Below are 26,340 nucleotides of genomic sequence, written 5' to 3'. Positions count from 1 at the left end.
CATCTCTTCAATAAGCGATAAAAGCGCCCTTCCTTTAGGAGACAACCGGACCTCCTCCATATCCTGATCATCAGTGATAGCATCTAACACAGTCTGAAGCTGTGAATCAGAGTCAGGTTGTGGAGCCGTTTCAGACTGAGCTGTAGCTGTGTCCGTAATACGAGAATCCAGCACTTCTGTTTCACGCTGCTCTTCGCCGTCATCTCGTTGTAGACTCAGGTTTATTTCTGAATCTTCAAGAACGCTAACAGTGGGGAACTGACCAGCTTTAACATTATCCAAGAATTGCATCATCGCCTTAGACAGCGTCTCATGTGCCCTAGTGCCCCACCGAGAACCCACGTCTGCAATCTGTCTTCCAAGACCAAAAAGCTCGTTGAACTTCTCACGTTCGGTCTTGATCCGTCCTATACACGGCCTCTGAACCGTGCGCACTTCGTACGGGCTCGTTAATTCATCGTCCTCCAGATATTGTCCCTGTCTCAGTCGCCGATAGCTCTTCACGAGCCAGCGTGGGTGGATAATGCTCTCTGGAACCAAACTGTTACAGTTTGTAACATTTCTGTAATAGATGATATGGCGGCACGGCAATAGTCTTGTAACACGAAAAATACACGAGCATGTCCAGCCGCTGGGATTCATCATGTATTCGTCTAGCACGTCGTCTTCTTTTCCAGCAGAATATTGCATCATCACATACGGCCCCATGGGATAGTGTCGGTATTCAGTTGTCGGGAGGAGTGCGAAGTCGTATTGCTGCTTCACAAGCTCCACTGCGTGTCGAGACACGGTGTTGAGCAGTAAGTTCATCTCTGCATCGTATTCCACGTTCATATACACACCGATGCGCTTGACATTTCGGGCCCACATCTTCTCATTTATTGTCTGCCAAAACAGAATGGAAACTACACAGTCATCCAAGGCAGTAGACCTATTAACGAGGGTCTTCAACTTCTGCCAGCTAGAAGACAGTCTATTTATATTGATAACAGTTAGTATCAGCAACAGCTCACTGGTAAATCAAAATCTGACCTATTATTCGTTTGGTTTCCCATATGAGGAGTGTTGCCACGAAATACTGAGCTCCATTTCTCTTTACAGGACGTCCAATTGGCATCGAAGTATTTGAACCAGAGCTTGACCTTCTCATCCACCCGCAATACCACTTTCATTGTGGAAATGATTTTGTCGTACGCTGTCTCGGTCGGCGCGCTGACCACCAGTTGGATTAGTCTCTTCATCTCTTTCTTGGTCCACGCGTCGAGGTTGTACGCATCTTTTGAGACCTCTTCCTGCAGAGCCTTGACTGCATGGAAATGGCAGATTAAGATCCTGACCCCAGGAAACTCCTCCTCTAACAGTGGCAGCTCCGTAAAGTCCTTGTCGATAATGATGACTGCCACCGCATCATAGCATGGATTGCACTCCTTGAACTGACTACAGGCAAGCCGAAGAGTCTCTTTTCTCTCGTTTTCGACTAGGCAGTGCTACGAAATAAAAAAGCGTTTTATAAAAATAATACTAGAGTAAGTATCAATGTTATCGTAAGCCACAGTCCCAGCATCGCACACAATCTTAGACGGTGGACCAGTCTCTGCGTAATTGCACAACCCACCTGTACATGCTGGCCCTTGCCCATGGCATCATGAATCATGAAACTAAACAGTTTGTAGTTGGAGGAGTTGGTATCGTGGGTCGCGTCAATCAGCAACACTTCTGGAAAGTGTCCGAACATGGATCGCATGTGCACAGACTGGATGGATATACACTGTGCGACGCTCTTGCCTCATTACAAAACCTTCGAGGTTAGCGGACGTAAAACAGAGTTAGAAGACGTAGCACGTACCTCTTCGTTTAGGTAGATCCTTGCAACATTCCCACTCTGCGAGGAAAAATCCTCTAGGATGGATTGAATACGCTCCTCAATCGTTGGAAACGCGTAGCTTTCTTGCTGAAGTCGAGCTACCAGGTTGTGCACATCCTTCATCGAAGGTTCCACGGTACTGTTCTCTGTTATGTATTCGAGAATACGCTTTCGACTGGCTCCAGCTCTGTGAAGCGTTCGAATAGTAGATAACACCTCACCCTCAGAGACATTGCGTGCTTCGTGGTAGGTCTGATAGATCTCTTGGCTGATGTCGTGGTTGTGCCCGGTTTTCTGTCCGGTGATGCAAACCTCCCAATTCCCAGTTTCTCGTACACATGCGTTAATCTAACCGCGAAACAAATCAGTTACAGTTATTTTTCACTTCGAAGACTTCACGTACATTGGCAGGACACCCGATTTTTCTTGAATGTTGGTTAGGGCGCGAACCTTGACCTCTGTTAGACCGTGGCTTTCCAGAATGTGTACACACGTAGGTCTTGTTGTAGAACTGCACTTCTTCTGGCAGAATGGTGCCTGGGGTTTTGCTCTTGCTGATTCTTTGGTTTCTTGTGCGAACGGGTGTGTTTGTTCGAACAGAAAATATCTATCACACAGCATAAATACAGAATCAGCATCAATCGACAAGAATACAATGATAAGCATTGTAATAATGTGATACAGTCTCAGACTGTGCCACAACTTGAGATTGGCACACACACCTGGTATGTTCGGCGACCGTAGTTCCGTAAGTACGCCTCCAGTGTCTTCCAGTCATCGAACATCTTCACGTCAATCTTCGAAACGTGAACCAAATCATCCCGAGCGACGATACCACCATCCCCAGAGCCACGATTCGAAACGGTAGCGTTGTTTCCGCTGGTAGTGTCCGATTCAGACGCACCGGAGGATTCAGAGCTGTCATTGGTGCTGATAGCGTCAGATCCAGAGACGTCCGAAGACATTCCACGGCTGTGTGAGCGAGAGCGCCTCTTCTTATGGTCACGTTTTCGGCGTTTAGGCAGCTTACCCCCACTTCGGGTTCTACGACGCGAAATATGCGTGCTCAGTCGTTTCTTCTTGCGCGTCGGGGCTCGCTGGCGTAGCGATGATCTAGAAGTTTCGGCAGCACTGTCACTATCTTTACTACTGGAAGCCTCACTTCCGGATGCTTCATCGCTCCGTTTTGGCGCGCGGGCGTGTCTGCGCGGCATTCCGGAGGCTAAACCCAAGCTACGTGCTTGCTGTGTGGACTGAATTTGAAATGGACGGAGGGAGGGGGTCGCCAGTCAGAGTGATGGTCATGGAATGGCTCAGTCCATCTGGTCGGGGAAGGGGATACACATCCCACTGTATTGGACTTTCTTCGTAAAAAAAAAAACGGTGTACGCAGTCGTGAAGGGTCCTCAGCTGTTGTGCACCACACCACTCTTCTAACGTTCAATTCAGTGTTAAATTAACGAGTGAATCGCTTTAACCACGCGCAATTCACCATGGTCGCAGGCACTTCAACTTCCGCGGCTTCGAGCGCCGAGCAGAATGCGGACATGACGCTACAAGCAGCGATTGGAGCCTCAAAAGACGGCGCGGACGAGGAGCTGGCGCTTCTTAGTGCTGACCACCCTCCGCGCGAACTCGTCGCGACCAATAGCAGCCCTCAGAGTAACAGCTCCGCCACGCGATCAGCCACCGCAGCATGTGGCAAAGCCAAAGCTAGCGGCTCCAGCAACGTATCAGCCGTGTATCGTTGGTACGAGGTGGAGGAGGCTTTCAGCGCCAAGAAGCGCGAAGAATCGTCCATTGCCAAGTGCAAACTGTGTCGACAGCAGGGAAAGCCAGAACGCAAGACATGCGTGAGGTTCAGCAAGAGCGTGACGTCCAATCTATGGCGCCATTTGAAGGAGAACCACCCTGACATGTACGAGAAACACAGAGGCGAGAAGAAGAGCGTGCAGATGCATCGAGTCATGGGCGTCAAGAAGCGCGGAAGGAAGAAGAAGGTCGTAGCGCCCACTCCTCCTCCTACAGCTGATATCGCGCACGACGTAGGAGGTACAAACAAGTCACAGAGTCCTGGGGATAACAACGTACAGTCGACTATGCGTCCATCAGCCAAGAAGCCGAGAAGAGGAGACTACGACACTCAAGCGTACCCGCATTATGCCTTGGGTGCCTTACATCCAGTTCCAAGTCGACAGACTGTTCCAGCTGCTACTAATGCAGCGTCGCCTGGGAAATTTAACTCGGAGAAGGTGCGAGAGGCGATGGGATACTTGTGTCTGTATGAAATGCTGCCGTTCGAGTTGTGTTCGAGTCATGCGTTCCGCAATCTCATGGTGGAGTGTTCAGGGGGACCGGGGGGCTACGTGGACGACTCCAACAGCTTTGAGTTATTCGCCAAAGAGATCTCGTTTGGGTATGCCAAGAAAATGGCTGCAGAGGTCAAAGTGCGAACAGCTATGCAGATGAAAATGACCGACTTCTCGCACTTTATGCTGTCGGAATGGCGTTCTTCTGACTATCTCGGTGGGAATGATACCGTGGCGACGTCATCTATGGGCTACGTCGCGCCCCGTAGAGACAACGACGTCACTTTTCTCGCGCTCTTTGCAGTTGGACTGGACCAGGAGTTTAACCCTTTTCGGAGATGTTTGCACGTCTTGTCGATTGGAAATAATCTCTCTGGACAGGGGAATTCCATCGTCGCTAAGCTCGCCGGTGATAAAGAGCTGACCAAGGCTATGGACCGCGTCGTTCCGTGTCGCTACATGCCCGAAATCCTCGCCGTGGAGGCGCCCTCCAACGAATATCAATCTTTCTGCGATGATCACAAGTTGCGGTCTCTGGAAAGCGTCCCGACAGTGCTGCAGAACATCATGGTCGCTACTATCAACGGCGTTCCCATCTCTGGCAGCTATTGTTTAGGCAGCGAAGTGTTGACGGACGTAGGAAGCGCAGGATCTGCGGGATTTCGTACCCGAAGATTGGACAAGGGCGAGTACATCGAGAGCTCCGCTGCTGTATTAACCACAGACTCCTTTTATGGCGTCTCGACTGAGATCGCGTCCAGTATTCTCGAAGAGCTGCCGACGAGTCTCACTGGACACACCTACCGTGATCTCATTAACAAGGTGATGTATCTACTCGCTCACTTCAAGCAGTCGCCGAGATCACGAGCGGTGTTACGAAGACTAGCATTACAGCAGTGCAGTATGAGTGCAGACTCCTATGAACGGCTGTTCATTGACCGTCTTCGAGACACGGCGATATCACTGGGTGAAATTCACTCCGTTCTATCGCTTGTAGAAGTCATGATGCCGGCTTTGAAGCAGTACTTCTCGGTGCACAAGGACAGCGATTCCGACTTCTCTAAGCTGATCCAGCTATCCTGTCTATCTCGATACGAGTGGTCCCGAGTGCGCTATCTCACTGTGATACTGAAGCCTTTCGCTGAAGCTACGACGAAGCTCGACAGTGAGCAGTACGTCGTTTCTTCGTTAATCGTGCCGTCCATTTTCACTCTGATTGAGAAGCTACGCGGCTCGCACCCGCTGAGTATTGGATTTACTGGTGAGTCCTCTACCAATAGTCTTGCCAAGAAAAACGACGGGGAAGTGATGGGAGAACTGCCGGAAGATATCGAGGCGTTGAGAGACCTTGCATTCGTGAATTTGTCGACATGTTTCGGTCATCTGTTCTCGTTCCCGGAGGCTAGTTGGAGCTTGGAGAAGCGTCAAACCTTCAACTTATTATGGTCCGCAACGATATTGGATCCTCGCACTCGATCATTCATCATCAAAGGGTCTTTACCACAACAGGAATTCTGGGATATTGTCAAGACAGAGGCAGCAAACATTGCAGGCACTAAGATGAAGGGCAAGGAGAACACGAACGGTGCAATCGCGCTGGACGAAGACAACGATCACTTAGACGGGAATGATGTGGGCAAGAGCACAGACTTGTGGGACGATCTCCAAGCCAACCTGGCGTCTTGTGCCCAAGAAGAGATGCTGTTGAGCTCGGCAAAGTCTGCGTTGGAGATCACCAAATCCAGCAACTTGCTAGAAGTGGAGGTGTCGTTCTTCCAGGAAGAAGGACGGATCGCACTGCGTGCCAATCCGCTAGAATGGTGGCAGAACATGCGCATGAAGTATCCGTTTCTAGCGCGGTTGGCTCGCTACGTGTTGTCTATTCCGTGCAACGTCAAGGTGCAGGACAACCCCGTGCTGTGCGACGGAGGTCTTGTCAAGCGAGGGCCGTCACAAATGAGCATGGCAGATTTGTGTGAGCTGCTAACGGCGTCGATGAATCTCCGCACGGAGAAGAACGCGCATTTTGAGGCTGCAAGCAAGCAAATGTGGTCAACGGTATGAAGTGCCATCGTACCATTTTTTAGCAGTTCTTACTGTCGTCTTCTTGCTGCCATCTTGGCACGCAGACGTTCTTTCTGAGCCAACAGCAACTGTTTCTTGGCAGCTAACGGATCAGTCAACTTACTATTGTCTTGGATTTGTGAGGTCGAGTTTGGAGCCTCGTGGTGTGGTTTTGAAGGTGCGGCGGCGGCCGAGGGTGCAGGAGGTTGCAATGGCAAAGGCGGAGGTGGTGGCATACTCTTCAAAGGATTATATGCTTTCGGATGTGGTTTTTTTGCTGCATCTGTCGCTTTCCTGAACGCTTGCTTGGTCTTGGAGCGAGGTCCTTCCTGCCAGACGCCGCCAAAATTCGGCAGCCAGTCTGGACCACACTCGGATTTCGCTTGTAGTTTCGAGAAAATGTCTCTCCTTTTCTTCTCTTTCACTTCTACTTTATCGTTTTTTAGTGTCAGTAGTGCCGGTGATGGGGTCTCCTGCTCTCTTCGGTTGCACTGCTTGTATTCTTCTTCGGTTTGCACCATCCAGGGCGGTACAGCTGCCGTGTGGACATTACCCACACTAGCGCCCCACGTCACCGACGAGATGGAGCTCAGTCCTTCACCCTTTGCCAGTTCGGTCACTCGATGGGCGAATGGAGCGTAGTCAGCTCCAGTCTGTTGGAACTCTGGATGATCGGCCTGCTCTTCCTTGACGAGTTGATCGATTGCCCAGGGTATCCATTCTCTCTTTCGAAGCGTAACCATCCCGCCACCCCAAACGCGCTTGCCCTCATGGCGACCGAGAGGGTTCTGCAGCACTCCTTCCGACGAAGTGAGCGTCTTGCATCGACTTGCTCCGGTGCCCAGCGGCCCCAAAAGTGCCTCCTGTTGTTTCCGAGTAGGCACTTCGTCAGCGGGGGTCTCCTCCACAGCTCTCCGTCTATTACTTTCCACCGCTTCCAGTCTGGAGGCAGCTGACGACAAGAAGGCATCGACTCGCTGGCTCGCGGCTTGGTCCACCGTCTCCGCCTCTCCCTGCTGCTTTTCCTTCTCTTCACCGTCTGCTTCTCTCGCGGCATGCGCCACCTCAAGCTGCTCCACGCAAGACACGAGCCGTGAGATTCAGCCCAATGCTCACTCGACGATCGCAGCATACCTCTCGACGCTGGGCTGCGTTCAGACAGAGCTGGGGCCTCATCTGGCGGTCCGCATCGCAGCGGTGGTGGCGGCAGAACGCTTCCACCTGCTTCCTATGCGCATCACCGCCGAAATGCGCCGGTGCGTCGGCTGTACCCAACGCGACGTCGCAGAAGACACAGCGCCGCCATTCTGACGCGTTTGTCGCGTTGAGGACGGCTTGGAGCCGGGTCACTTGGTGCAGAAAGAACTGCTGCGCTGCATGCTGGTGGCTGCGGGAGAATACGTGCTTGCGCCACTTGCCGGCGCTCGAGCGGCGACACACGACGCAGTAGGGCGCCTCCACCACGACGTCGTCTTCCGCTGCCATCGCCCAGTTGACAACAACACCTCGAGGTGCTGTCAACCTTTTCGAGTAATCAACTTGGACAGGTTTGTGTTGTGGTGATGTGGTAGGCGCGACTAGCTTGAATCCATACGTTTAACAGCTGAAACGAGTGGAAAAGACGATGGCATTTGTGTCCACATCATGGCTACAGCTGCTACAGTCTTGTGTTGCACTCTCTTGGTGTGAAGATGCACCACTTTCCATGAGACCGGCGATCAGTGAGCAACTAAAGACCTCTGCCCCGAAATACCTGACGCGAACATAGCACCTCTCTTCTGGCAGAAGTTCTGCCTGTGGTTGCATAGTGATGGACGTTGCGGTATCTGCACTGCAGGAGCGGCAAAATGCTTCATCTCAATTCAAGTCCAGTCTCGAGGCAAGACGCTTCATCACAATTCAAGTCCAGCTCAAGGTGACTTCTCGCGCGGCTCTATCTGAGCTCGAGCACTGCCGCCACGCTTTATCCGAGCTTGGCAATTGGTAATAACCACCGGTATAGCCTCCGCCCCGAATGATGAACTCGTTGACGCCGAGAATATCCAGTGGTTTCGTTTGGTCAATACGTGATTGCCTTGTCATCAACGTTTCGAAGAGCTGTCGGGCACTCGAGATTGCGATCCAGGGTTGGCAGCGCTGATAGCGTTGTATGAATAAACAGTGGCATCCTGGCGAGGTGAGGACGTCATGCTACATGAAGCTAACGTTGCTTTGCCTGTCCATTGTCTTTGGCAATGCCCAAGCAGCCAGACAGGGAATTGGTATCAAAACCACCGGCTGTTTCGCACAGGCAATACAGAGATCTTCTCCATAAGCGCGGGTGGACGCTTACTTCTAATCCTAAAGGATTATTTATTAACAGAGGCAAATCCAATGGAGCTTCCCTCAGCGATTAAAAAATGTTGCAAACAAATATACGAAAAGGAGGTGGCCAACCTACGCCAGTATCTGAACTCTGTTCTCTTTCTTTGAGTATTGCATACTCAATCACAATCTATCTCGCATCGACTTTGGATATGGCGAAAGCGCCAGAGAGCGGAACTACTGTGCGCAGACGGGCCGTTGCCAAGAAATGACACAACGTCAAAGCCAGACCTGCCCCACGAGGGAGAAGAGCTCAACAACGTCGGCTCGCTGCAGTCCGCGGCCGTCACTCGCCTGGCCGAGTACTGCTCCCTGTCCGCTCCCATTGTGGGGTCCTCCAATTCCTCGAAGATGGACGCCGCATACGAGCGGCCGGCGTCCACTTCGTCATACTTTGCCCGCCCCGCGCCGCCCAGTCGCCTGCTGCTCCGTGTATACTCGGCCGAATGCTTGCGGCACGTGTCCAGCCATGGTACCTACTGCAAGATCTATGTCGGTAGTACCGAGATGGTGCGCGGTAGTGGCGCCTTTGCGCGTCGCTCGCAGAAACTGAAGCCGTCTGCGTCCACGCACAGTCTCGGTGGGCTTCTGCACAGCAGTCGCGGCAACACGGCGCAGCCCCCGACCACGCCGCTTCCCCCTACATCATCGTCAGAAGGAGATCTCAGCGGCTCGAACCGCAAGATGCGTGTGCTTAAGACGCAGGTGCAGAAGGGCAAGCGACCCGATCCTGTCTGGAACGAAAAGTTCGAAATCCCCGTGTTAGACGCGAACGAAGACGTGCTGAGCATCCGCGTCAAGTCGGCGAGACTCATGTCGTCCCCCGCTATTGGCGCTTGCTCGATTTCGCTCAAATACTTGACGATGCAAGGATCTTCGACGACAGACCGCTGGGTCGATCTGAAGCGGGGGAAGAAGGACGCAGGACGGATCCGATTGCAGTTGAGACTTGTCGATCCCTCTAGACAGAGGAACCAGCAGAACAGTGACACTCACCTGAGCCTCCCAGCAGAGGAAACTCCGGAGCAGGTCGCTGCACGGAACAAAACGCTGCGTCGGGACCACAAGTACCACAGGTCGGCAAGACATTTCGACGGACGTCCAGTGACGTCTTCCGTCTTGGGTAGCAGCAGCGGCAGCAACAAGTCGTCGAGCGATAAGGACGACGATCAGAAGAAGCGCGTACCCACAACCCCCACGACGTTACGGGACAACAGCGCTAGTGCTACGTCGAACGAGTCGATCGACGAATCGGAACCTGCCAGTGAAGTGTCCGTCTCTCCGATTCCCTCTCCAGTGCCCAAGCGGGCGTCGAAAGAAGACCACCCAGAAGCAGAGTCCCGGGAGTCGTTCGACAGCTTTGCATCGACGCCAGAGTCGCCTCCAGGGACGAAGGATTTGGACGCGTCGTACGCACATCGTGGCACCATGAGGAGATCAGAACTTGGTAAGTGCGATACTGCGACGATTGAATGTAGATGAGTCTAATGAGCTAGTTGTGATTGCAGAACGCTCGAAGATGAAGACGACGGAGATCTCGCGGACGTCGAGGATATCCAGGTCAACCAGATCGTCTAGAATGTCAAATTCTGGGGTTTCTCAGGAAGACGACGACTTTGATGATGATGACCTGGACGAGTATGACGACAACAGTACGGCGACTAAACGCTGGACGGGGAATCATACGAAACTAAGCGTGCTCTCCAGTCTGGACCCTCGGGAAAGCTCTCGAATGGACTTTGACGATGATGTCGAGTACGAACGAGATACTGTGGACAAAAGGAAAACGTCATTGAATAACGGATCTTCTTCCATCGCCTTGTCGAGCACTGCAACCAGTACACTGGACCCTCGAGGCAGCTCTCGGTTCAGCTTTAGCGACAGTGATAGCGAGGACGAGATAGATGACGAGGTGAAGTCAGAGAAGGCACGCGAGCAGCAGAGGCAGCAGTGGCAGATGGAGCAACGAAAGATGCAGCTGGCTCGCATTAAGGAGGTGTCTCAGTCCATGTCGGATGACGAGGACAGTGACGAGGACTCGGAGGACGACGACGGGTACGACGAGGAGCTGGGACGAGAGCGGGGGTCAACGCGGATCCAGTTCACTCCGGCGCTTGCGAACCTCTTGGGCCGTGAGAGCATGAACGTGCTGTTTGAAGACGAAGATGAAGAAGAAGATGAGGACGAGAACCCCACGCCTCACAAGATGAGCGAAGAGTTTGTACCTATTCTCGAAGCGTCCTCTCCGATGTCTGTCGATTCCGTGGACTGTGCGCTGCGCCGGTCAAGTTTCGATTGAGGTATTGCTCTCCTCGACCTTATTTACTACTCGCACAAGTCGCTGTTCGAAGCTACGTTGTCGAAGTCTGGTGCGTCAGTTTTGATGTATGTGTGTCGCTGGGCGGACGATGGTGAGCTTGAGTGAAGCCTGCGCTTCTGGCTATAATTTCGTAGGTAGTATCTGACAGCCATCTCCAGCCAGAGCGAGCAACTTGAGCTCGAACACGAGCTTGGGCTGCAAAATTACCAGTCAAAGTGCGGTCCGAATAATATTATGATGACCTTTTCATCAACTGTAGCCATGTCATCGTTCAGCAGTCGCGCCGCTTCAGATCACTAGCGTTCAGTTGTAATTTGTATGATGTCGACGGAGGATCAGGCAGTAACATGTATTCAAGCGCGATTCCGAGGCTTTCGATGGCGGAAGCAGCAGCGTAAACGTGTCGTAAGAGAATATTGTTGATTTTTTAGCGGTGTTATGCTGTTTGAATCACTCACGGAATGTGTGGCTGGTTTAGAGAGCCGTAACAAAGGTTCAGGCGCTACAAAGAGGACGCTTCACACGGCGCGAGTTCGCTGAACTGCGAGCATTTTCCAGAGAGCAGGTATCAAATCTCGCCTAAGTCGGTGGTATACTGTCTATAACCTCGGATTGTATTGTTAAGGAGAGCTTCCAGCTCGCCACACGGCGCCGACAGATTCGTATCTGGCGCAACGAACAAGAGCTTTATTTCTTGCAGCATATCAATGCAGCGGACCTCGAGCGCGTGCGTGCCTTCCAGCAGCAGCATTCGGCCAGGCTGATTCAACGATGTTGGCGATCAGTGAACAACTCCACAGTCACTTCGAGAGAAGAGCAGAAGGAGGTTCTTACTGCGAGCGATCGCATTTACACGTTCGACCCGTTTGGATTAGCGTCTGGAGACCACTCGGGCGAATGCAAACGCAATAACGAGAGTCCGCACTCAAAGTTCCGTCCTTCACTGTACCTGAACGAAAATGATCTCACTTCGAGTCGACAGCTCCCGGCCACAGTATCTGATGAAAAGGCATTCGAGTCAAGGCGGAAGGTGGTCCAGGAACGGTAAGCTCAACGCATAATTCGACACATTTTTTCTCTCGCCAGTTTCATTTCCGTGGGGTTTTGAACAGGATCAAGCGTAAGGCGGCCCAGGAAAAAACTAAGGCCGGCTCGGCCAGAAGAGCATCAATACAATCTGACACAAAAGAGGGCCCACCTCAATTGGCGAACCGAAGACGCGAACTGTACGAGCAAGTGGTAGCGATGAAATACGCCACCGCACAGCGAGTGCTGCAGTACGAGTGCGGATCTCGAGCGTCACGGAAAGAACGGGAATTGTTTTCTGCTCAGCTGGCAAAAAGTTGCGAGAACCGAATAGAGCACCTACTTTCCGAGTCAATCGAGCAAATGATACCTTCGCAGTTGGATAACCAATTCGCCCACGACGAGAGAGAGATGATGGAAAAGTGGGATTCGGTACGGCGCAGTCGTGCTTGGAGTCATCACCGTCGTGCTGTGTGTGCAGTGCTGGACAAGCGCCATTGGTGGCAGACTCAACTTGCCGGTGATGAACGTGACATTCGGCAGGTAGTGGTGGCGAAGAGCCCGTGGGAAGACGAGAACAAGATCTGGCAGTGGCCTCGCACTGAAAGTGACAACCAGAAGAACCACGATCAAGTCTCCTCGATCGCTGCGTGGCCTTCAACGGAGATTCAGCGCTTCCTGGTCGGTAACAAGAGCTTGGAGGAGCCAGCCAACCAGCCGATTGCTGACGATGAAGCATCGGAATGGTGGCGAGCTCATTGTACACAGTCACACTTGGCTATCAACGGAGCATTGCTGATAGAGAAGCCATACAGTGCTGAGTTCAGCAGCAACGTCACCGACGAAGGTGACGTTCTCCCGGTCTGTACAGCCGAAGTGGTGGCCAACCATGATTTGTACAGACTGCAGCAACGAGCTAAGCTTGATGCACGAACGAGGAGTCTCGAACAGGATGTCGAGCAGCGAATCAAGGGTTTGGTCACTCGAGTCGAGCGCCAAGTTCATGAGATGGAAGTTCAAGTCGAAGCCAACACGCAGTTGGTCCTTGAGATTGAGCAACGAAAGGTGGAGCGTCGAGCGCGGGTTACACGCGAGCAGCAATCTGCGATGACAATTCAACGCTATGCGCGCGGTATGCAGGGGCGAAAACATGCACGCGAAGTGCGTGCCGAGTTCTTCGTAATGGTGCGTGGGCGTGCCATTCGTCGCGGCAGATGCGAGGAGTGTGGCGACCAGCGCGCTGTTCTGGAGTGTCAGCAGTGCGAGGAAAGTGTACACTTCTGCCCAATCTGTTGGGTGCATGTCCACTCAACGCGAAGGCGCAAGACCCACGTGGCGATACCAATGACAACCATCGTAGCGCCGACAGCCATGCAAGAAACCGGAAGCACGAAGGCCCCGACGTTGGAGATGCCGGCAGCTACATCAAACAAGCTGGAGATCCGAAATGTTGACTTAAATTCGGGTCCAACTCGAGGTGCGCCTTCATCCCCAGCGAAACGTAGCACAACCCGATCAGTTGAGCCTGCTGCAGTCAACTTGAAGAATCTCACGGTTGATACCGAAGTGCAATCGTCAAGGTATGACACCAGTCGAACCGAAACGTCATCGAGAGCCGCCGCCACGCCGGAAAACACGACACCGGAATTATCTGAGGCATGTGAGCTGGCTCGTTGTGTGAGAGCAGAGGTGTGGGAGGCACCTTCGACGGCAGAAACAACTGTGAACCAACCTGCTATAACCTTGCTAGAGGCCGAGAATGCGAGAAACGACGAAATCGATTTCTCCACTATTGAGAGCGATGGTGCCCTGATGAATGAAGCCGAAAATGGTCTGGACGAGCAGAAAGAATTCGCCGAGTCGCCAGGTCAGCCTGTTACGGCGGCAATAAGTCAGCAGGCTATGGGAGTTGAGGATTTAGTCGCGTTATCCGCCAAAGACCATGATCTACACCAGGTACTGTCTGATACTCCAACCCCAGCCAAATTGGACACTGCTATCGCGAATTCACTTAAACAAGAAGAAAAGTTCAATCCAGAGCAGATCGCTAATACTATTGCGGACAATAGCGAGCTTGAAAGCGACACTGAAGCTGATGCGACGACTGAAGCTGCATCGGAAAAAGGGAAGATGGCCAATAGAAGTTCGACCAGCTCCACAATTGCAGAGGACGCGGTGGTATCCGCAAATTCTGTGATACAAGAGGACCCAGCAGTCGTAACTGATTCGGCCGAGCAACGGGTCAAGTAACCACGGAGCTCATGCACTCAGGAGCCCTGAATGTCAACACAAGCATAACTTAGTTATTTTGAGCATAGAAGAAAAGTTGGTACGGCTATGACATTGACCTGGTCACCATCTCGTTGAGAATCAGAAGCACCGAAATCGATGCTGACACTCGCTGCCCATGGAGCAAAACACAAACCACTCTGTGCTTGAGTTTGTCTTGCTGATACCACCGTTTGCACTTAACTTATTTTCGTTGAACCAAAACACAATTGTTACACTCTTCAAGTGAATCCACAGCAATGTCTTACAGTACTAACCACATGTACACGCAGAATTACTGTTAAAGTTTTCAATTGTTGGCAACACGCAGATCGGCATCTAGGGCCAAGAGAGGTTACAAAATGGCTGGGCCGGTCAGCTGCTAAATATCTACGTTAGCCATCGATCACCTTTCCATGTCCTCCTCCTCAGCCGTCTAACAATTGTCCAGCACCTTCTAAGAGCACTTGCCCTCGTGGCAAACCGACGTAAAGAAATTACGCAGAAGCCTCGTTCTCCTTGGCAGCCTTCTCCGCATCTTTCTCTGCTAGCACCTTCTTGAAGCGATTTACCTGCGACGAAAACGCCTGGTTGCACTTGTCCGTAAAGGGCATACGCATGTCGTAGGCGTCTTCTCCGTCGGCGTAGTATCCCTTCTCAATATCGTATACCCTACAGCAACAAGAGTAAATATATAATCCACAATAATTCCATTGCAGTCGCGGCACAGCAGCACGTACTGGTACTTAAGCGTCTTGCGGTACAAGTGGATGGCCGCCACATTACCCTCACGGACGTGCAGCGACACGTACTCGGCTCCAAAGCTCTCCACCATAGCACGCTCTGCATAGCAGCAAAAGCGTGAATCAGTGAGGAAAGCCCTATAGATCACGGCAATGGTAGCAGTGCAGCTACGTACGGGCAGCCAGCATGAGCTTAGTGGCGAGGCCGCACTTGCGGTGAGTGCGCAACACCGCTAGAGACGTGATGTGGCCGTGGGGCACGGACGCCTCCTCCTCCCTATAAACAATACTAATGTCAGTTTCTACAGAGTATAATTCAACTTGCCGTCAGATTCCTTACATCTTAGCCAGCACATATCCAACAATCTTGCCGCCGCGTTCCTCGGCAACATAGAGAAGCTGGGGCCACGTCATGATGTGGTAGAAGTAGTACTTCATTTGGTAGTTCTCTGGCAGACACCAAAGGTTGGAGTTTTGCACCTGCAGCAGGTCGTCCGCCTGCAGTAAATATAACAGTTAAGGGGAAGACATCAGTCAGCACGTAAATAGAAGATCCATAGGCCCGCGTTTGATAATTACACAACACTGCCGTCTGTAAGAAGATCCATAGGCCCGCGTTTGATAATTACACAACACTGCCGTCTGTAAGAAGATCCATAGGCCCGCGTTTGATAATTACACAACACTGCCGTCTGTATTTCCCAATACGGAGCACAGCCCACGCACCGTAGCGTTCCGGATCGACACCATCTTGCCCTCGCGTTTCTTGGTCAACCAGATCGCGCTTTGGATTGTGGATGGCGGCGAAGGGTGTACATTTCAGTGCGGAATTCCTTTTAAGTCCGATTCATTGGCCGCTCCCCGTTTGCTACAAACTTCAAGCTAAAACATGCACTCTGCCAATTCCGCATTGGGCGTCGTTGCGCGCCCTGCAAGTGGCGTTTTAGTATTCAATTTGCCTTCTGCTCCACAAGTTCAAGCCAGTCCAGCGTCCAGCGCCAAGCTTAAGGCTCCCAGCTCCCCCTTTACTGACGCCATACAAGGACACAGAGCAGAATGAGCGAGGCAGCGAGCGACGCGATGAAGCTGCGGCTCAAGCTCAAGCTGCCGCGGTCCATGTCCGTGTCCTCTGTGGCTGAGGAGGCGCAAAAGAAGCTGTTGATTGGCGCGCGGGGCGGCGCTGCCGTCAAAGAGCTGCTGAGCACAGCGCCCAATATCGAGGTCGCCATTCGGGACTTCCAAGCGGCCCACGGCGTCGCGGAGGCGCATGCGCAGCTATTCGTGCGCAAGAAGGAGACAAAGAGGCAGGAGAAACCCACTACCTTCGAGCCGGTGGTGCAGCTGCTGGATCTGCTGCAAGTGCCTCGTTCTAACATGTACCACTCGCTCCTTGAGCAGATGAAGAAGGAGATGCTGCTGCGTATTGCAGACTTACCGCAGAGCGAGCTGCCACGAGTGCTGGAGCAGACTTTCCCGTATATTGAGTTTCGTGAGCTTCGAGCCATCCCGATTGCTGTTTTGGCTAGACAAGAAGACACACCGGAGCTATATTTACGTGAGCTGACGGAGAATCGACGGATACTTGCGGAATTGCCTGTGCATGTGAGGAGAAAGATCTTGCTTGTGGACAGGAGAGAGCTACAGCTGCTCGTAGAGGAATGCACGCGCGAGTATGTGACCGAGCAACTGGAGTGGTATCTCAACCACCCAACGCCAGGGTCCACGACAACCCATCGCTCATTATCGAGGAGGAATAGCAACACCAATATGCGAACTAGTAACCAGAACAGGAAGCGCAGCTTGGAAAAATCAGCAGGTGGTAGTTTGTGGAACGTCTCCAGCCATGTTCCGTCTTCAGCTGATGCTGTTGGGTCGTCATCGTCAGCGTCAGGGTTTAGCGGAGAGCGACGACCATTGTACGCTCCAGACGAACGGCGACGTGATAACCCGGCGCTTATAAAGCTAGTGGAGATGCTGGGAGACTCAGAGTCACTATACTTATCGACATTGGAGATCTGGCGTAGCTACGTGGTGGCTGCGAATATTCCTGGTAGCGCCACGAACAATCATCCGAAAGAATATGTGGACTACGTAGCACTTCTCGGAGCTATGCGCAGTGACCTCGCCAACCTTCAGCGTGACAAAACAACGCCCCTATTGCGAACCGATCCATTACACAAATTCATTTGGTTTTTGGATCGGGCACTGAAGAACCAGACACTAGAGAGCGCTCTACTTCACGAACTGCTAGGCTTTATTGGTCGATTACGTACATCTGACTTGCCGGCCAACAAGAAGTTTCGAAAGAAAAGTGGTGCTGAGGAGGAAGAGGAAAGTTTTGAGGTCGTATTAGGGCCACCGCCTGTGGATGAGCTTCTTGCAGTGTTGGACAAGATTGCGAAAATCGATGCCCGCTTGATTTTCGCTGAACCCGTACCGGATGATGTGCCGAAGTATCGAGATATTATTAAGGATCCCATGGACCTGTCAATGATGCGGAGGAAAGCCAAACGCGGCAAGTACAAAACACTGGATGCGTTTGTGGCCGACTTTAACCTTATGATCCGCAATTGTATGACTTTCAACCCGGACACGACTATTTTCTACAAGGAAGGAAAGCGTATTGGCAAGCGAGGAAACGAGTTGATAGAGCGAAGTGCTGCTGCTCTGCTTGGGGAGCCTCAGCGAATTCGCACTAAGAAACGTCGCAAAGCAGGAAGTGGTCCCACCAGCGAGGCTATCAGTATGCTCACAAGTACCGGTGTTGTGACGATCAAGGACTTTGGCGATGTTGACCAATCTGGGATGATTCCGGAAGGCTTGTGCAATGAACTGCTCGCGGATGTGGCACTCGTTTTATCGGATCCACTTGTAAAGCAACTTATCTGTGACGCCCTTATGAAGAACCTTGTGGTTTGCTGGCAAAAAAAGGAGCTGCCCACGGACAACCTGATCTGCCGTGCACTGGTGCAACTTCTTCAGATTGGTAATTCATCTAGCGTGCGCCGTATGATTCGGAAGCAAGACTTCGTGCTGCGTGCGCCGCAAGTAGTAACTATGCGTGTCGTACTGCCGCTACTGCTGCGCACGATGGTGGATTCCCGTGTGTATTACGCATTTTCAGCTGGATTGCAGCGTGAAGTAAAGACAAAAGCGAAGGATGACGCATTGAGTACCATGTTGTGGGACAACGTGCTACGTGCAAGCTCAGCTATTCGCACCATGGTGAAGTCGTTCGCCGTGCAATGTTTGGTGGACCACCAAATTGATGCAGGTTCGCAGCTGCTGCATCATTTGCTATTGGCAGAAGAGGAATCGCTTCTACGTGATCGTGTTTTACTCCATGCAGTCGCTGAAGTCGTGCTGGAGCAGGTGAAAATAGCTGCAGCGAGCACAAGCAGCAGTAATGGCAACGATGGTGGGTCGAGCTCTGCTGAAAATGGTGAGGTGACGATGACACTGAGCGAGCAATTGCAAGCTCTACCAATTTGGAAGCAAATTTTCGACGGTTTTTTTGTGGATGTTCTCGGAAAGCGAATCCAGGCAGCCAAGGAGTCGACTGGGTCTGTTGTTCATTTTGCCGATGGTGTGGTCGAGGCGGTTGAAGAAGAGCAAGACAGTGCTGTATCGGGCGAAACAGCGTCAAAAAAGCGCAAACGAGAACATGAGGTCAAAAACTTTATAACTCCAGTGCTCCACGAGAAAACAGTCGCCGTGCTGTCATCGCTATTCGCAATGATTGAAAAGAGAGGTTCAGCAGCGGGGGGTGATGCGATAGTCACTTCGTATCTCAAGAAAACATTGGGCGTGCTACGTATGAACTGCCCGTCGTTAGAAGTATTTGAAGCCCTGTGGAGGAGCACTGTATTCTCTGGGTGTCGGCAACTCTACGAGCCAATGTTATTAAAGTGCAAAACCGTGCAGAAGGAGCTTTTCGCTGTGTTATCATCAGATGTCAAGGATGAACCGGTTAGTGTGCAAAAAAGAAAGAACGATCCAGCAAATGTCGAATTCAAGGCTCAAGATGACGCTTCGAATGTGACATCAAGCGATACCATCACTGATGCAAAGCCCGTCGATGTGGGCATTAAATCGGAAGGTGGTAAAGGAGCCGCGACTGAGCATGGCAAGAGTTCTGCTGTGGGTGCAGAAGCTGCAGCTGGCGTTGAAACAAACGGAGTTGTCGAGACTAAGGCTACTGCCGCGGTCACAGATAGAAATGCCGAAGATCTTAGCAAAGGTGTCAAAGTGGAGGAAGTCCAGACTCCTACAGAAGCCGATAATGATGACACAAAAGCCGACACTGCGAATAATAGCTCAGCTATACAAGTGGACACTTCTGCTGTCAATAGTACAGAGGAGGAAAACAATGCTGCTGCTGTCAAGGCTGAAAGTGTGGAGACAGACGCCGAATCTGTGACTACTGCTGGTGAGAATAACAGAGATGACGCGGATGTGAAGATGGAAGATGCCGAGGAGGCGGCGGAAGGGGAGCCGCTTACGGCAAAAAATAGCACTGGCGGTGCTGATGGAGGCGTATCGGGTGAGAGTTTGCCAGACGTTCTTGCTACGCCAACAGCAACGGCTGAGCACAACGAGTCCACAGAGCAGCGAGGAGAGCCAAGTTGGCTCACCCCGCTGCTGCGTTTGCTGCCACCCGTCAGCATCAGAAGTGAAGGTGATGTGGGTAACAGTGATACACAGAAAGAAGTTCCAGCAGCGGTGACTACTGCTGGTGAGAATAACAGAGATGACGCGGATGTGAAGATGGAAGATGCCGAGGAGGCGGCGGAAGGGGAGCTGCTTACGGCAAAAAATAGCACTGGCGGTGCTGATGGAGGCGTATCGGGTGAGAGTTTGCCAGACGTTCTTGCTACGCCAACAGCAACGGCTGAGCACAACGAGTCCACAGAGCAGCGAGGAGAGCTAAGTTGGCTCATTCCGCTGCTGCGTTTGCTGCCACCCGTCAGCATCAGAAGTGAAGGTGATGTGGGTAACAGTGATACACAGAAAAAAGTCCCAGCAGCGGTGACTACTGCTGGTGAGAATAACAGAGATGACGCGGATGTGAAGATGGAAGATGCCGAGGAGGCGGCGGAAGGGGAGCTGCTTACGGCAAAAAATAGCGCTGGCGGTGCTGATGGAGGCGTATCGGGTGAGGGTTTGTCTGACGTTCTTGCTACGCCAACAGCAACGGCTGAGCACAACGAGTCCACAGAGCAGCGAGGAGAGCCAAGTTGGCTCACCTCGCTGCTGTGTTTGCTGCCAACAGCCAGCATCAAAAGTGAAGGTGATGCGGGTAACAGTGATACACAGAAAGAAGTTCCAGCAGCGGTCCTGCCAGTGAAGGATCAAAAAGATGGAAATGTGGAAACAGAAACAGTTGCAGAAGAGGAAAAGGAGGCGGTCGAGACGCAATAAGCGTGCTGGGCACAATAGTAAGCTTCCGTTTTGTTCTCATCCCGATAGAATAGTGATGCTGATGCTCTACAGTACTTGGATTTTATACTACATGTAAATGTTTTTGAGAAGATACAGACTCTCGGGTGATACTGTAGACCAGGTGGAGCCTGTATTCTGTGGCTCCGACGAGCACTAAAAAAGGACTACGTAGTACATGTAATATTAAAAAATACTAAATTTGGAGAAAAATCACGTCATGCGTACCCTGTGTATGTCCTGTGGTCAAGGTGATAAGATCTTGGTGTACACATGTATGTACTTCGAAGTAATATTCTATTTAGGTAAGATGATACATGTACATACCGAGGGGGTACATGTATCTCACGGGGGGTGTCTGACCGCGTCTGATACAAAAATCGTAATATTTCAGACGCCCGCGACCCCACTTATATACGGACTGAGAGGTCACGACCCGGCTATATCTTCTTGACAGTATCGTGCATTCCATTCTAATATTTGCGTGCTGGAAAGATTGTAACGCAAGAACATGTATTAAAGCACAAAAACTACAACATACATTCGTGATGATTATTGCGCTTGCAAGCTCGCTAGTGTCGAGAGGATTTTGGCTCGCGAAGCCGAAGCCTTCTTTACGTTGAATGTGCTTGTCGTCAGCGACGGCATGTGCTCGAGAAGCGATTCTGGACGATGCTTGATAATAAACTTCATTACGGCATGCATGTAGTGGAGTGCGTACACTGCACAGTCGACAACGTTAGCCTGACGAGGCTTCGTGACGTAGTTGTACGTGGTTGTTACAGTAGTGCCGCTGGTATCAGATGCTATGGCCTTAACTAGAAACCATTCGATCACAGCAAAAATATAGTCTGGTTCATGACCACCCCGCAATGAATTCACGTGGTATATGAGGGTGCTTTCGCTGGAAAGAGGGCGCTCAACTACCACAAAGCTCCAGTGGTCGCTCATCACAACCGGAAGGATCACGTATGTGTGCGAAATCCAATTAGCTTGCCGGGTTATTTCATCAGCACTCCGTTCTGTAGCCATTCGACCAATATACGCGAAATTAATCTCCGAAAAATTGCTGACGTGCCCGAATACACAAGCCTATCTTTTTCAAAATACGCTGCAATGCAAAAGTCGGCAGCCGTATTTGTTACCATGTTGCCTTCCTTTAAGCTCTCCAAATCATCCGCAAATAGCGGAATTGCGACAGGGGCAGGGTCAACCACCCCCGCTAAGCGCGCCTCCGACGTGTTAAGGGATTGGTTTGCGTGGCCAGAGCCAGAGAGCCGCACCATGGGTATATTTTGGTCTGTCCGCGGCCGAAGTTCATAATTGCCGACGAATTGCTCGGCGCTGCGTGAGGTGCTCTCAGATGAGACAGGCGCATTACCACCATAAACCATGAGGATATCCCCATCTTGGTCAAGTCCCGCTATTGTAATTTCTTGAATGTGGTCAATACTGGTCTTAGAGTTTGTCTTGTTGCTCGATGCAGTCACATCCTGCACCACGGTAGTTTTCACTGCAGTACTTCCGGTTATTATCTGCCTCCCCACACTATCGCGCTCCATTGTTTGTAGCCCCCTCTGTTTTAAGCGCAAACTGCACTATTCTGCTACAGTAGTCAAATACATCTTCCCTCTTCACCTTTCCATCTTCGCGAGCGCAGGTATCACAATACTCAATAACTGCCCATTCGTACGTTTCCATCCTGTGCTTACGCCCGCCTCCCTTTTCGCGCTTGGCGTCCCCAGGCTCATAAGTATCGAGTTTATGCCAATATGTTTTCTTCCATGATAGAAGCGTCGGCTTCAGCACGTTTAGCTCCTTAGCGGCTTTGCCTGCGCTCCAATCGGAGTGATCTCGCCAGGTTTTAAGTTTTGCTATCCGCTCTCGAACGGAAGTCTCAGTACGCGCCATCGCGGATCACTGCTTGGGAATTGATTTTGCCTAAACGAGAGTGAGAACAATGAGTGGTCACACCAATCTGAACGGATATGCAGAATAGATTGACCGGTCAGTTTATTTTAATATACGTTTATTCAGAATAGACTGACCGATCAATTTATTTAGAATAGTCAGACCAGTCAGTCTGTTTTAGTCTTGTCGAAGTTCAAAATAGTCTGACTGGTCAGTCTATTCTGACTATATTGATTAGCAGAATAGACTGACCTTTCAGACTATTCAGAATAGTCTGACCCGTCAGTCTATTCTGAATATATCGGTTGCTAGATTAGACTGACGGGTCAATCAGTTCAAAACAGTCTGATCTGTTGTTTTACGCACGCTCTAAATAAATTGACCAGTCAGTTTATTATCAACAGCACCATTTTCACATTAAACTGACCGGTCAATCTTTTTTATTTGTGTTCAGAACAGAATGAACAGTCGATGTCTAAGTCACGTACCATTACAACTGAATTGTGTAGGTATCTAGCTTCCTGCTGAATACGTTAAGGGACAAATTGTCACCCTTCCGCGCCAACTCAAGCTTTTCCGCGGCCTGGTTTGGAGAAATGTTATGCGTAGCAGCTGTCTTTGTGATGGCATCATAGTATTTTTTGCGCCGGAGATAGAAGCGAGCTTCTGTCGGGTCTTTCCGCCATTTAGACCCGAGCTTCTCATTTGCCTCCGAAATTGACATGTTTCCTGCAAGCCCCACAGAGTACTCTTTCCACAAGTCCACAACCGTCGAGATTGATCTGCTCAGCTTTGGATTAGGAGGTTGAAGTGACTGCGGAATTGCACATGATGTAAAGGGCGGCTGCGTTACTGCTGACTGCAGCGGATCATGACCTGAGGTGCTGTCTTCCCAGCTGAGTACAAGCCGTTTGTTTGAGAGAGCCTTTAGTATCTATCCCCGCTGCTAGCGCATCCAGCTTGCCGTGTAGAGATTCCATTCCGTTCTTCAGCACGTCCGCAATTTGAGGCACTACACCTGCAAGCGATTTTGTTTCAGGCTGTGTAATCGCTTGTATCAACGAATAGAGTTCCTGATCAAAGGATGCGTACTATGCAGTGGAAAATAAACTGTGCTTCCACAATTGATGATTGAGATACTGCCGCCGCAGCACCACAGAGTCTTGGAGAAAGACCACTCGCATGTGACGGAGCATTTGAATGAAGGCAGCTCCAGCAATTTCACGCGTCGAGCTTTGAGCCAGTTGTTTAACTGCGGCCTCAACCTCAGGGTAAACCAATTGTTGTAACTCAGCGCTTGGAGTAGCAGAACCTCGCTGCAGCCAGTAGCCGCCACCCTTTGTCGGATATCCAGCCAAGGCTCGCATAGCCTTTTTATAAAGGGATGTAAGATAGCATCCTTCCATCCGCGCTGCATTCCACCTCCCAAGACGCCGAATTTGTTCCTCACTAGCACCAAATGTTTTCGCCAATTTCGCCCCCGATCCTCGATTAGCATGTGTCCAAACGGTTGAATCGATCCCGCACGCTGCGAAAGCTCGCTTGATACGATTTAACTGGGTGTTGTACGAAATCTCCTTCGTTCTGTCACCACCATTAATGAGGTGGATATCGTACCACCTTTCGCGGCATGTAAAATCGGGAAATGGTTCACAATCAATTTGCCAGCGCCAAAAAAGATGGAGCGCTACAGCATTCAATGGGCACACATTCACGTTCTTACATCGCATGGCTGCCCCGTACTCGATGCGGCCATGCTGATTAGTTTTGCCTCGATTCATGATGATCACAAGTGGCGTGCATGTTTGCGATCCTTCATCCGGTAGCTCCAGTGTCAACATATCAGGGAATTCAATAAAGCGGCGACTCTCGCCCCGTGCAAGAAGTGCATGCCCCAAAAAGAAATCCACACGATCACGCAAAGAAACACCGTCGTTTTGAGACAACCAATAGTCAGTGAGCTGAACCATGTCTTCGACATTATATCCATCAAGAACGGTACCCAGCGCTCGATCTGCGTAGTTTTTTCGCTTGCGCTCAGTTTCCGACCGCTTCAGCGTGTCGAATAGGTCGTGATAGGTCTTCCCACGTGGATGTGGATGGCTATTTAGAAGTAAAGCCTGCTGCAACTTGTACAGATCTATCACAGCTTTGGCATAAGCTTCAACGCCAGCTAAACTGAGAGCTTTAGCATCACCAGCTTTGGTTTTCTGGCGCTTGTTACCACGAGGAATAACGTGCGTTTTCAAAAACGTAACTAGTTTCCCTTCAGTGACAATACAGCCATCCAAATACTTTTTACCTGCACACCACGTTTTAAACTCGGCTTGTTTTGGAGCGTACTGCTTAACGGTGTTGGAAGGGCGCGCAGCGGCGTGGTCTGTGATAATGTCTGTCACCACTTTATGAATTTCTTGAGAATTCGCATTATCATCACGCGTGTACTCGTCCATTTAGACGCTTCCAAACAATCTCTACGGGGGGGGGGGGGCGCCTGCGAGTGCTCGCTGTCGATCAGAGACTGGTGAGTTGGCGAAAAGAATTGGTTGCTAGAGGTATTTTACTATAATAGAGATACAAAATTAAATTCCTTAAGTATTTCGCAACTGCTTTGTCCAATACCTTCAGGCCTAGGGTTTCGACCGTCCGTCTCGTCGGGAGATACCGGTACATGTATCATCTTACCTAAAAAAAATTACGCGTCGCAAAATTGTCAACCATCGTAAGGAAAAAGAAATACATTACATGTATCACCATCTTACAAAACAAATGAAAGCCGACATAAGCGTCAGTCTCGACACCAAATAGTATGCGTTTCTTGCCGTCTTCAAGCTGTACATCTTGATCTTCAAGAATATGGCGGAGACGAAGAAACCCAGAGCAGACATGACACCACCCAAGAATACTGGAAGCTTGTAGCCGAGCGAGGTGTTGACGATAGCAGCACCAATAGCGTAGTTAAGGAGCTGGCCATAGCAGTTGGCCGAGTTTAAAGCTCCGACGTACATTCCAATCTCCACATCGTCGCCCATTACATGGATGATAACAGGTACGATGCAGGAGAACCAGATTGAAGAGGTCATGCCCGTGATGGCAACAACGAACACATCGAAGCCTTTATTGCTAACCCAAGCCATGATAAGCAGGAACATCTGCGGGATGGTCGAGAGGGTGAGCACCCACTTGAGGCCGAACTTGCTCGCCAGGAACGGGATGCACCAAGAGTAGACGTAGCCGACGATGTTGTAACACCATCGTTGTAGGGCATTTTGGGCATCCGAGCAGGGATCGCAGCTGTCGGCGTTGGCAGCCGAACCACCGTACACTTCGAAACCGAAGAACTGCCCCTTGTTGCCGTTGTATGCCGTGTAACCGTATTGCACGAAGAAAAAGCCGATCCCGTACACCACCAGAACAGCGGGAAGGGTCTTGATACCAAGGTACACGGAGTAGAGAGCACCCTTTCTTTACCTGGACCCAAGCCGACGACTTGTCCACCTTGCTGGGGTCGAGTGGGGTCTCGTGCGCGAAGATGCAGGCAACGATCACACAGACGATCATGATGACAGACAGCGTGCCCATGAACCAGTGCATCGTTTTGTAGGCAGCACCAAAGATGTCGATGTACACGGCGATGACAATGGATCCGAGTGTCGACCACGCCTGGCCGAGAGCAGCACCGGTAGTCTGGCGATCACCGGCAAAGTTGGCAACAAGGAGCATGGCCGGGGTTTGGACAATGTTGACAGTGATATCCATCCAGGCGTAGAAGATGATAGTGAACACGGACGTCCACTTGCGGTCCATGTTGCCATCACCGCCGTCACCGTGGTCACCAAGAGCCTCGCCAATTGGTGTAGGATAATGCGTCCTAAGACACGTCCTAAACTGTCCTATTTGTCCTAAATTTTACAGGGAGATTTTGGAGATGTGTCCTAAAAAGCGACTAATCCTTCGTTACAGAATATTATAATTTGTGTCCTCCAGATTGTCCTAAACCTCAAATAATAACTTTTTCCGGACTATCTACGT

At 51.0% G+C, this 26,340-nt stretch overlaps 7 protein-coding genes across 7 annotated transcripts; 4 read left to right on the top strand and 3 right to left on the bottom strand.

Annotated features, from left to right (window-relative positions):
* Positions 1-3,357: 3,357 nt before the first annotated feature.
* PITG_06347 (uncharacterized protein) lies at positions 3,358-6,237 on the top strand (the record flags this gene model as incomplete). Its single annotated transcript, XM_002998436.1, has 1 exon — positions 3,358-6,237. One exon carries the CDS (start codon positions 3,358-3,360, stop codon positions 6,235-6,237), a length of 2,880 nt encoding a protein of 959 aa, XP_002998482.1.
* A 29-nt stretch (positions 6,238-6,266) lies between these two features.
* PITG_06346 (uncharacterized protein) lies at positions 6,267-7,722 on the bottom strand (the record flags this gene model as incomplete). The annotated part of the gene is made up of 4 exons (XM_002998435.1): positions 6,267-6,340; positions 6,476-7,147; positions 7,274-7,310; positions 7,372-7,722. The coding sequence occupies 4 exons, from the start codon at positions 7,720-7,722 to the stop codon at positions 6,267-6,269; spliced, it is 1,134 nt and encodes a 377-aa protein (XP_002998481.1).
* A 325-nt stretch (positions 7,723-8,047) lies between these two features.
* On the top strand, positions 8,048-10,900 carry PITG_06345 (uncharacterized protein; the record flags this gene model as incomplete). The annotated part of the gene is made up of 3 exons (XM_002998434.1): positions 8,048-8,152; positions 8,827-10,048; positions 10,110-10,900. 3 exons carry the CDS (start codon positions 8,048-8,050, stop codon positions 10,898-10,900), a joined length of 2,118 nt encoding a protein of 705 aa, XP_002998480.1.
* A 1,410-nt stretch (positions 10,901-12,310) lies between these two features.
* PITG_06344 (uncharacterized protein) lies at positions 12,311-13,295 on the top strand (the record flags this gene model as incomplete). The annotated part of the gene is made up of 2 exons (XM_002998433.1): positions 12,311-13,206; positions 13,274-13,295. 2 exons carry the CDS (start codon positions 12,311-12,313, stop codon positions 13,293-13,295), a joined length of 918 nt encoding a protein of 305 aa, XP_002998479.1.
* A 1,223-nt stretch (positions 13,296-14,518) lies between these two features.
* Positions 14,519-15,743, bottom strand: PITG_06343 (N-terminal acetyltransferase complex ARD1 subunit; the record flags this gene model as incomplete). Its single annotated transcript, XM_002998432.1, has 5 exons — positions 14,519-14,887; positions 14,956-15,058; positions 15,135-15,235; positions 15,299-15,456; positions 15,685-15,743. 5 exons carry the CDS (start codon positions 15,706-15,708, stop codon positions 14,713-14,715), a joined length of 561 nt encoding a protein of 186 aa, XP_002998478.1.
* A 271-nt stretch (positions 15,744-16,014) lies between these two features.
* PITG_06342 (uncharacterized protein) lies at positions 16,015-20,379 on the top strand (the record flags this gene model as incomplete). Its single annotated transcript, XM_002998431.1, has 1 exon — positions 16,015-20,379. One exon carries the CDS (start codon positions 16,015-16,017, stop codon positions 20,377-20,379), a length of 4,365 nt encoding a protein of 1,454 aa, XP_002998477.1.
* A 4,756-nt stretch (positions 20,380-25,135) lies between these two features.
* Positions 25,136-26,115, bottom strand: PITG_06340 (uncharacterized protein; the record flags this gene model as incomplete). Its single annotated transcript, XM_002998430.1, has 3 exons — positions 25,136-25,154; positions 25,195-25,736; positions 25,780-26,115. 3 exons carry the CDS (start codon positions 26,113-26,115, stop codon positions 25,136-25,138), a joined length of 897 nt encoding a protein of 298 aa, XP_002998476.1.
* Positions 26,116-26,340: the final 225 nt, after the last annotated feature.

Source organism: Phytophthora infestans, genomic scaffold (assembly GCF_000142945.1).
Source record: "Phytophthora infestans T30-4 supercont1.8 genomic scaffold, whole genome shotgun sequence".
In the NCBI taxonomy this organism is placed as follows: domain Eukaryota; phylum Oomycota; class Peronosporomycetes; order Peronosporales; family Peronosporaceae; genus Phytophthora; species Phytophthora infestans.
This window is presented reverse-complemented; position numbering and strand designations above follow the sequence as displayed.